This window comes from Anguilla rostrata, chromosome 15 (genome assembly GCF_018555375.3).
Source record: "Anguilla rostrata isolate EN2019 chromosome 15, ASM1855537v3, whole genome shotgun sequence".
NCBI classification, from domain to species: domain Eukaryota; kingdom Metazoa; phylum Chordata; class Actinopteri; order Anguilliformes; family Anguillidae; genus Anguilla; species Anguilla rostrata.
Window position 1 is genome coordinate 29,052,707 of NC_057947.1, and position 10,790 is coordinate 29,063,496.

The following is a 10,790-nucleotide window of genomic DNA, read 5'->3' on the forward strand; positions in this document are numbered from 1 at the left end:
AGTCAAGACATGAGGACAGAGGTCTAGACAAGCTGAACAGAATAACTATACAAGTACAAAATAAAATTATAATGCACTCTATTAAAATAATTCATTTTTATATACTGGGGCTCAACATAAATAAAACAAATGAAAACCAAATATTATATACAAATATATTTATTACCTTCATAATAAAATAACTACAGAACAGTACAGCTCTTTCATCTGTAACAAAATCAATTCTACTTTTGATAAAAGAATGCATTGCCTTATATTCTTTGAAAAGGCTGACTACAGTTTATCTGAATTCAGAACTGAGCTGATTAGCTTGAAGTTTCATATTAAAGGCAACACTAATTTTATCATCATGTATTTACATTTTCACACATTTTCAATATAAAAATGAATAAGTACAAAAATGAAATGAATGAGTATCACAACTTTGAAACATGTGTATGTTGTATACGTTACAGAGATGCTTTGGGGGATTATTTTGTTTTTGAAGACTTGATAAAATATTTATTAATATGATACCTTTTTAAAATTATTTAAACTTAAGATTCCACCTGACGTTTATGATACATGGGAATCTGTGGACCATAACACAGAAGCTTTACTGATCGAAAGATCAACATACACAGCACAAACATGGATTTCTTCCAAGAAAAATATGCTGTTTGTGCATTAAACAGTTCTTATGAAAAAATCTGTTTGCTAAAGCTTATACTATAACTTAAAATATCATAAATATAATCATTATTGCTGGTTATTTAACACCATTGGCATTGTTGTTACGATGTAACTTTAACATTTTCAGTAGTAAAGCACATTACTATGACATTTTATAAGATGGATACTGTATGGCTTGGTATATTCCCACACCATTCCAAATATTACACAGATCTAAAGGAGCTTATATTGAACCTGGTCCATACTGCCAGGCTTTTTATACTAATGGCTTACAGTTACAGACTTCCACTTCCTTGAAATGTTTCTTAACAAGGTGATTTTTCGTCTTTAGACCTAGAGCAGTTATTAGCCAAAATGAATAAAAACGGTCGTCTTCACTAGTCTCAGGAAGTGCACTTCATTGTGTGGGAAGTGAAAAGCAACAAGAGCATCATTTTTCACAAGAGAAAATACAGTAGGCCCCCTGTAATACTGATTCACATTCAGTATTACAGTTTACAAACAACAGTAACTGCAGCACAACTAGGTTCAAGTATCGAGGACATTTAATGTCACACAAATATGACGATTTGCTTTATTAGAGTTTTGTGCGACTTAAGTGCATATGAGAACAAAGAAACACGATTCCGGCTCTAAACTGTCAAACGCGGCTAAAGCCAAATATATTTACCCACTGTTTCGAAGTAAGGCAAATGTAACGGAGAACAAGAAGAAATAATGGTTTGTTGTGCCCATGTGCAAATAAATTGTTCAAATAAAGGCTTCATTATTGACCAAGAAAGTACCTTCGTTGTTTAAGCCTGAAAATAGGCCTTCTAAATCCCCTGGATGAAACGGTGTCACAAGTTAATGGCATGAGGTATCTCCTCCCCAAGGCCACGTAGCTGATTTGGAAAATCAAAGTGCTCAACGGGTCAGCAGTCTTAAGACACACACTAATTCTTGTCTTTTGGTCATGGACCTCCCAAAGCTCGGCCCCTCGGCTCGATCAGTGGCGAGGGACGAGGGACGGCCAGGTTTTCGGAGTTCTGCTCCGCCTTGCCGTTGCTGAGATGCGGGTCTCCCCCCGAGGAGTCCGACGCCGTCTCCCCGCTGTCGCTCTGCCCGTCGGGCCCGTTCCGCCATCTCAGCACGACCTTGTACAGCCCGGCCACCAGGAAGACGATGGCGATCACGGCGAAGTAGCTGGCGTAGATCATAAACTGAGGAGGGAAAACCGAACGGCGCAGGCAAACGTTAATGTTCACTTCCATTACAATTTATGATGTGAGATCACAAATACGTGATTAGAATGTTCTTAACTCTTAAATAGAAATAAGAGAATAGAATACTCTATAAATCTTAATTCTAATGCTGATGTAACAATCACTACTGGTAACAGGAAGCAATGGAGTTCTAGAACAGTGACGAGACTGGCATTTTAAATGTTTTACCTGTGGAATAATATCAAGGCCCAGCCCAACGCTATCCACCACAATCAAAGTAAGCAGGGTCTGCAGTAACAGGGCGATAAAAGTGTTCATTCCAAACACAAGGGCATACCGCCTCATGCAGAGGTTGGCAGCAATCTGGTACCTGGTGGGGAGAACAAGACATTCAAATTAATAACAGACCTGTATGATCAGTTACAGTTAAGAGAAGACGCATTTAAAACAATCTGTTGTAGCCCTGGAGTATTGATAGTGTTCCTCAGTAGTTCACCAACATAACAAGATGTCTTTTCACCAGCAAGATGGTTTTTAGCAGCTTTTCACAGAAGACTATCCCTGCCATAATCCCCAAGTTAGGCCTAAATATATTCTGCTTCACACACTTACATTTTTGAGTACACTTCAAGTTCCACGGCTACACTTTTGGCTACTGCCTCATTTACGCTCGAGAAAAAGCCGAACAAAAAGTCCTGATCGACACCACTTACGTTGCTATGGTGATGAGCAGCATATAAGTTCCCCTGAAGATGACGTAGGCTGCGTAGCACACCCAAATGTTGCGCACCGTGTCCATGACGTACACCGCCACGGCGATGACCACGGAGAAGGCGCAGAGCGCCAGCTCGCCCCAGGTTGCCCAGGAGATCTTCACAAAGCTCACCCCGAAGGCAGCCACTGCTCCTGGGAAGACAAACAAGGGATATGGGGGGGGGGCATCAGATCTGCAGCTACTCTTACAGTAAACCCAATAGCGCCAGCCAAAAAAAATAACGACACCCTAAAATATAACAAAGCTGGGGAAATTTAGCCATTTTTTCCCCTGATGATAACGGAACACTAGGACTTTGTTAGGCCTTGCCTTGAAATGCACACACAGAATCTTTTCTCTGAAAGGGCACATTACAATGGTCATTTAGCATGAATGTGTAAATAAAGCTCATAATCAGTTTTGAAGGCTGTATGTTTAAGGGATGCTTTTAAAGTAATCACACGTATGTGCGTGTCCGTTTTGTTCATCAGCAGTTGGACAAACTTGTTTTGCCCAGCCGTTAGATAAAGATGTTTTGCTTGAAGAGCAAAAGCTGATTCGGAACTAGAAGAACTAGAAGAATATGTACCAGTCTGGATCAATGTAGAATATGATAAGTAAGTATATAGCTCTGATACAAAACGCAGAGTATATATCAGAGAACTCGCTGCTTTGTTTCAGAGAAAACACCATACTTATTTATTGTGAATTCTCTCCATGCTGCATGTAATAAAATGTGCCTTATCACAGTGGTCCCCTTCTAAACCCGGAGTGGATTAATTTTTCCACCACAGTTTTAAACTCTCTGGAGTTGATCAACAAATAGCTACTTTTACAATATAGCCCCATGAAAGTGCATACCCGTTACATACAGTACACACAATGAATGCTCCTTATAATTCTCATTTATAAACTGTGCTATTTATAAGTACTACATGCAGCCAAAGCATTCCCTGGTATTTACTTCTGTGAAGATCCACTCTTATAAGCACTAGGAAAATACCTAGAAGAGTGGAGACAGTCTCCACATAGCCGTTGTAGATCTCATACTCTGTGGAGGGCAGAATATGTTCCCAGAGGGCCTGGGTGTAGTTGACCACCTGGAAGTAGCCGCAGGTGGACAGGGCCCACCACACGGACCAGGCCAGCAGGGTGCAGGAAGAGTAACACTGCAGGAAGTCACCCCACAGAGTCCTCAGCACGTCCACCAGCTCACCGCTCCTGCCCCAGCCGAGCTTCCTCTCCTGTGCAAAAGCAGAGAATGGACAGGGGCCTCACACGCAAATCCACACGTCTTTTTTTTTCTTTTTTTTTTAACTTTCCCCATACTTGGCTTTGTCAATCAGTGAAGAACATTAGAAGTTTTAGTTTTAGCAATGTGTTCCAAAGATGCACTAAGTGTTGGAATTTAGACCAGTGTCGTACACTGTCCGGCTTGTAGATAAAGCAAAGGGCATGTGGGTTCCTGGCACAGGAATCAGTAAATTCAGCTCTCTGACCCGACTGCACAGTTGGGCTGGCCAAAAGATTTAAAGAACACCTGTTCTCTAAAAATCTGTTCTCTTTTATTTTTGTTAATCTTAGAATTAGCAATAAAAATGTAATTAATTATACTCCCAACCATCAAAGACATCACTGTTGAAACTGTTGGCTTTATAAATTGTAGCACACATGTTGCAATACATTAACACAAATTACACCCACTTGTATTGCGTTAGTTATTTCACACCACGTTAGTTTACATTACTTGCAACTTGGATGGGTTTTTTAAAAATGAGCATATCAGCACTTAAGCCAATCGTACAAAGAGAAGCTCACCTTGAAAACTGCACCAGGCTCACCCTCCCGGCATGGAACCTTACATTCCGCCTCCTCCATCAAAGCTACAGCCACATCGCTAGTCTTCTCGTCCGCAGCTTCCTTGCCCAGGCCGCCGTTTCTCTGGTGGAAAAACAAGCTCTCGCTGGCCACGGGCAGAAACCAGGGGGCGCCGAAGCCCACCACCACCGAAGTCAGCGTGATGACGCTGAGGTAGATCAGGCGGACCTGCGCCACGGACACCAGCACCTGCCCGGTCAGCGAGCCGACGGCGGAGCCCACCAGCGCGATGCTGCGGCAGTAGCCGGTCACTCGCTGATACTGCGCCGGGTCCACCACGCTGTATATGTACGAGTAATAGGCTATCTCCGTCGCCGTGGCGACCCCGTAGAAGAACTCCATGAACTGCATGGCCAGCACGCCTTGGACCTTCACCAGCATCACGTAGGTCACAATGAAACTGGCCCCCTGGATAATGATCACGGGCTTGTAGCGGAGGTAGTCCGTAGCAAGGAAGACCGGAAACAGGAGTGCCAGGTATGAATATGTCCATACTGGATAAATCTCATTGACAACCTAAAGTGCGAGAAAATGAAGTGGCTGATTTCAAGTGGTGCTTTGAAGAAAACTCAGGCTCAAAGTAATTCCTTGCATTTATTAACATTAAATATTATTATAACATTACTTCTAAATTTTACTTGAGTAACATAATTTGTGTCCTTAATAAGGACCAAGAAACCACATGATATGATTAAAAAATGCAAGCAGACAAAAACTGCTAACTATTCATGAGAGTTCGAGTATTGTAAGTCGGGAAATTAATCCCCACAGCAACAGGGTAGACGGATTTAGCAATCACGAGTTGGAGGATTAGATTTCCCAGCTAATGAAAACAAGTCAGGATCAGGACTAGTTTAAGAAACACAAACTCATTAAGTAATCTACGATCCCATTTCATTCATTCAACTTCCTTTAAAAAACACTAAACACAGGCTATGCACTATTATCATATTTCATAACTTTCAAGAGTGATGGGGTGAACCCAGCTAATCGGCTATTTAGAGTAGCCTACTAAAATTTATTTGCCCCTTCGAGATTCGATGACAATAATCTAGAGGTCAAAAACGTCCATTACAATGAATGAAAATTACTTCCTGACCAAGTTATATAGTTAACACTACAGGGATCGCTTTCAGTAAACTATATTGGTAGATACATCCATGGAAGGTCTGATTAATATCTTCGGTTGTAATTATGCTAATCTCTGTTCGCAAGGCATCTCGATACTTAACTAGCTAACCATCTCACTAGCAGAATTCGTACTCCAATTAGCAGGATTCGGACTTACCTCCGTCTCAGTTAGATTCTTTTCAGGTCCCATTAAATATGCGGTAAGAAAAGGTTCCGAAGGTCTGAGACTTGAGAAAAATCCATAAACACACAGCAAAACTGTAGGGTACAGCCATGGTTCAGACATGTCAAGTACCGCGTGTATACTCCCAGCCAGCTAGGTTACGACTGGCGACCTTCCGAAGCAGAGCTGGTTCACGGCGGACGAATATGACGACATTGGTTCTGAGCCAATCCATCTGCAGAATCAGTGGGTGTGCCCATAGGTGTGCGACGCGCCCAACAGCAACTAGCTATGTTGTTCTCGATGATTGTAGCCATAGACATATATATATAAACGCCGCATTGGCCGCTTCGGCCCCTTGCTGCGATACGTCAACGTGGCCGCCATATTGGTCCAGGCAAGACTGGCCTGAAAACAAATCGAAGTAAACGGGGTAGCTGCTGTTTTTCTGGATAAAAAGCACTATAACGTTTACATTTCTCAACCGATTTCAATGAGTCCTTTTTATATACAAAAAAAGTTTTATCAGTTACTTAGGATTGCAACTATCGAGATTCTATGTTAGCTAGCAAGCAAATAGCAATAAATCAAGCTTGTTCAAATGAAAAACGTTTCAGCTAAAATTAATAATACATTCATTACTTTCTGGTCAGCTTGCCAGGTTAAAATTAACTGGCAATTCCTTATGACAATTAATTATTTTCCACCACGTAAGTAATTCAGTTCATGTAAACCTAACGTTGATACACACTCCTCTCTTGAGCGTCTAGCAGCGATTATAGCCTAACTATCGAGATTCTAAGTAACTGGAGATAAAACTTTTTTTTGTACTCCACGTAGATCATAAATCCTTGAATATGAAAACGATTCTTTGAAATCGGTTGAAAAATGTAAACGTTATAGTGTTTTTTATCCAGAAAAACCGCAGCTCCCCCGTTTACTTCTATTTGTTTACAGGCCAGTCTTGCCTGGACCAATATGGCGGCGACGTTGACGTATGATCCAAAGGCCAATGCGGCGTCTACATAGCTATATATGTCTATATATGTCCACCTGCGGTGGAAACGCACTGAGTTCCTCAAAAGGTTCCTAGTTCCGGGGTAAAGTTCCTGCGGTGGAAACGCGGCTTATGATTGTAGCCCCCAGTATAGGCCGAATACAGCCTATAAAAACATACATTCTATAGTAACAGGGGGTGTTGCCAACTCCGTGGTTTTCATGCCGAATTGGGCTTCTTTAGAAGTGTTACCGCGGGTTTTTTTGTCCGCGGGTTGGGGGTTGGACCTTCCGCATGCAAATTATTACATTAGTTATATATCTATTGACATTTGCATTTTGAATAAAAAAATTACTCATCATTAAATCCTAAACCAAACGGACTCAAGGTCATTTCACACACACATGGCCCATCCCCCGATGTCTCGGTAGCCCATCCTGAGCGGTTGTTGTGTTTGGCAGACATCCAGACAGAACTCGAGCTCTCAGACTCTGCCAGTAGGACGCTAATTTGTCACACATGATTGGTGAAAGAACTATTTAGAGAAAACTCTGCTTTTTTGTTTTCGTTTTAAATCACCAACATTTCGGCAGCGAGCTGCCTTTGTGGAACTACATTTAGGTTACTTGCAATATAATTCACCTGTGAGACAATGCAGATCATGTGACGTTTTATAAACACCTGAATCTACACATAAAATTGAGAAAGAGAACACAAACAATCAAATATTATTAGCTGCGTCAGAGAGATTTTTTTTTTTCCAACGGCATTCATACAAATGTATGATAATTGGGCAAAGAACCGTAGTGTACTACTGCAACAATAAAAATGTTACAGGAGATTTGGCAACGGCAGTAATGCTGTTGGACTCTAAAAGTGGTGTGTATGGTTTGGAAGGGACATATTTTGAGTTTTGGTATTGGGCTGGCTTATTGGCCATTAGGCTGTTTTTGTCAAGAAGACCTGGTAACCCTGGTCACAGGATAAAAGGGTCCAGAAAGCTTTAGCAAACTAACACTTTCGATTTACCAGCTCTTTTATGGCCTTGATCCTGACAAATTATATAAATACAGTATTCATCTGCATTTTGTATTCATTTGTATTCAGCAGTTTAATTATTTGCCAGGGCCCCATTTCACAGAGCTGGATTACTGTGTTATCTAGATAACTGTGCTGAGTAAAACCCGGAACCCTCCCAAAGCTGCAACATGGACTGAAGTAACAATTTGTGCTCCGGGTTTTACTCAGCGCAGTAAACGATTACAGTAAACAGCACATTGACAGCCTCTTAATTTACCGGTAGAAATATACAACTGTGCAAAAACATCAGAGGCAGCAATGGTGCAGGACTCAACAGAAAATGTGTGTGTACAATAATAGTTTATTGACTGTGATTGTATAGAGTACTTACATATTTACACATTCACCTGGAATTATGCTCACAGCTAAATTTAAAAAAGGGAATGGGGAGGGAGGCATCCAAAACTTGTAAAAATAAAACCTGGATTTATAATCTGTGTATAAAAATGAGCATGTATGGATATGTGGTGAAATATACTGCTCCGCATATCCTTATTCAAAATCACACCCAAGCAATTCAATTCTCATGGTGATTGTTTTCTGCCACCGTCGAGGGATAATTCTTATGAACCGTGAAAAGATTGGAGGGTAGATGTAGTTTTTCATGTGGCCGTTGTTGTCCTCGTTTCCAGGAAATATCTGTATGGATTAAAATAACCACATTGGTTCAAACAGATTGTTGAGCCAGACTGCGCAGATACTGCGCCAACAGAGGTTATTCCCCAGGTAAATGAAAGAAAGGACCAACTTTATCACAAACCTTCTGATCAAAGTCATCTTCATCCTCCTTGTATTTTATCCAGGTTTTTCCATCTTTGCTGTATTCTATGGTATATTCTGTCACGTACATCTCTGTGCCCATGGACTTGGCGCCCTGGGTAACAATGCCAGTGATTTTCTTTACGTCCTTCAGTTCAACCTGTAGCCACTGCTGCATGTTGTTTGTCTGTTGATGCAAAAAAAAGGGATATTAGTTGATTACAGAGGTGGAGATGAGAGTCTACCAGCAATGCATCATGCAGCACAGGATAATGATTGCGTGCAGCTACCTTGGCCTGCCAGGCATTGACCGCCCCTTGTTTATTGAGACGAGCGAACCAAGGTTGCCAGGGGCCAGCGAACCAGCTGGAAGCCACAGAGCTGGCTGTGATCTGAAGGTCACTGATCCGCCCACTCTCCATTCCCAAAGGCACAGAGCATCCTGCCGATATATAAAAATACGATTAACGCATTGCCATGACAATGCTCAATATACAGTGCAGTGCATAAGTCTGTGGACAGTGACACAATTATAGACTACATTCAACAGGTAAATCTCCATTATCCGTTGTTTTGTGTCGATCCAGTGTGCTGGAGTACAGAGCCAAAACAATAAAAACAATGTCACTGTCCAAATATTTATGCACAGCACTGTACACCCAATAACATTACTGGTAAAACATAAATAGATGAGTGAATATCAGTTTTAAACGTTTCTGCCTATCAAGAACAAACAACCCACACACAGGTTTTTACCATTTAAAGCTTTAAATAATTAAATGACAACGCTAAATAAAATTTTTTAAAAAACATTCAATATATCACAAGCATATATCTGACCTGCAAGCCAAACTCAACAAGGTAGGTGAAAGCGTGAATACCTACCTGACACAGTGCGCCAAACAATGTCCGAAAACAGTAAAATGCTATAAATGCGAAACATAACTTCAACACAACTTCAAAAACTAGGCTATATCCACTCTGGTCTATTTGTTGTCAATGAATAGCCTTTACGACATCTGTCCTTCACGCTGTTTCAGCGAGTGAAGTAGTAGTGAGGCGAGAAGTGCACGGCAAAGAGGAGGTCTGCAGGCAGCAAGTTTCTTTTTTTTCTTTTTCTTTTCAGTCTCTGGGAAACAATATGAACGATTTGGGAGGTGTCCCCTGTGGTAAAGTAGCCTATCCTGAGCGGTTGTTGTGTTTGGCAGACATCCAGACAGAACTCGAGCTCTCAGACTCTGCCAGTAGGACGCTAATTTGTCACTTATGATTGGTGAAAGAACTATTTAGAGAAAACTCTGCTTTTTTGTTTTCGTTTTAAATCACCAACATTTCGGCAGCGAGCTGCCTTTGTGGAACTACATTTAGGTTACTTGCAATATAATTCACCTGTGAGACAATGCAGATCATGTGACGTTTTATAAACACCTGAATCTACACATAAAATTGAGAAAGAGAACACAAACAATCAAATATTATTAGCTGCGTCAGAGAGATTTTTTTTTTTCCAACGGCATTCATACAAATGTATGATAATTGGGCAAAGAACCGGAGTGTACTACTGCAACAATAAAAATGTTACAGGAGATTTGGCAACGGCAGTAATGCTGTTGGACTCTAAAAGTGGTGTGTATGGTTTGGAAGGGACATATTTTGAGTTTTGGTATTGGGCTGGCTTATTGGCCATTAGGCTGTTTTTGTCAAGAAGACCTGGTAACCCTGGTCACAGGATAAAAGGGTCCAGAAAGCTTTAGCAAACTAACACTTTCGATTTACCAGCTCTTTTATGGCCTTGATCCTGATAAATTATATATATACAGTATTCATCTGCATTTTGTATTCATTTGTATTCAGCAGTTTAATTATTTGCCAGGGCCCCATTTCACAGAGCTGGATTACTGTGTTATCTAGATAACTGTGCTGAGTAAAACCCGGAACCCTCCCAAAGCTGCAACATGGACTGAAGTAACAATTTGTGCTCCGGGTTTTACTCAGCGCAGTAAACGATTACAGTAAACAGCACATTGACAGCCTCTTAATTTACCGGCAGAAATATACAACTGTGCAAAAACATCAGAGGCAGCAATGGTGCAGGACTCAACAGAAAATGTGTGTGTACAATAATAGTTTATTGACTGTGATTGTATAGAG

General features: G+C 41.1%; 2 protein-coding genes across 2 annotated transcripts; both read right to left on the reverse strand.

The window, feature by feature from the left end:
• Positions 1-1,284: 1,284 nt before the first annotated feature.
• Positions 1,285-6,188, reverse strand: slc19a2 (solute carrier family 19 member 2). Its single transcript, XM_064310366.1, has 6 exons — positions 5,798-6,188; positions 4,450-5,025; positions 3,635-3,875; positions 2,591-2,783; positions 2,106-2,247; positions 1,285-1,874 (listed from the first exon to the last, which is right to left on the reverse strand). Exons 1-6 carry the CDS (start codon positions 5,924-5,926, stop codon positions 1,626-1,628), a joined length of 1,530 nt encoding a protein of 509 aa, XP_064166436.1. The 5' UTR covers positions 5,927-6,188; the 3' UTR covers positions 1,285-1,625.
• A 1,973-nt stretch (positions 6,189-8,161) lies between these two features.
• LOC135240637 (coagulation factor V-like) lies at positions 8,162-9,081 on the reverse strand. The gene is made up of 3 exons (XM_064310374.1): positions 8,930-9,081; positions 8,641-8,826; positions 8,162-8,519 (listed from the first exon to the last, which is right to left on the reverse strand). The coding sequence occupies exons 1-3, from the start codon at positions 9,059-9,061 to the stop codon at positions 8,373-8,375; spliced, it is 465 nt and encodes a 154-aa protein (XP_064166444.1). The 5' UTR covers positions 9,062-9,081; the 3' UTR covers positions 8,162-8,372.
• Positions 9,082-10,790: the final 1,709 nt, after the last annotated feature.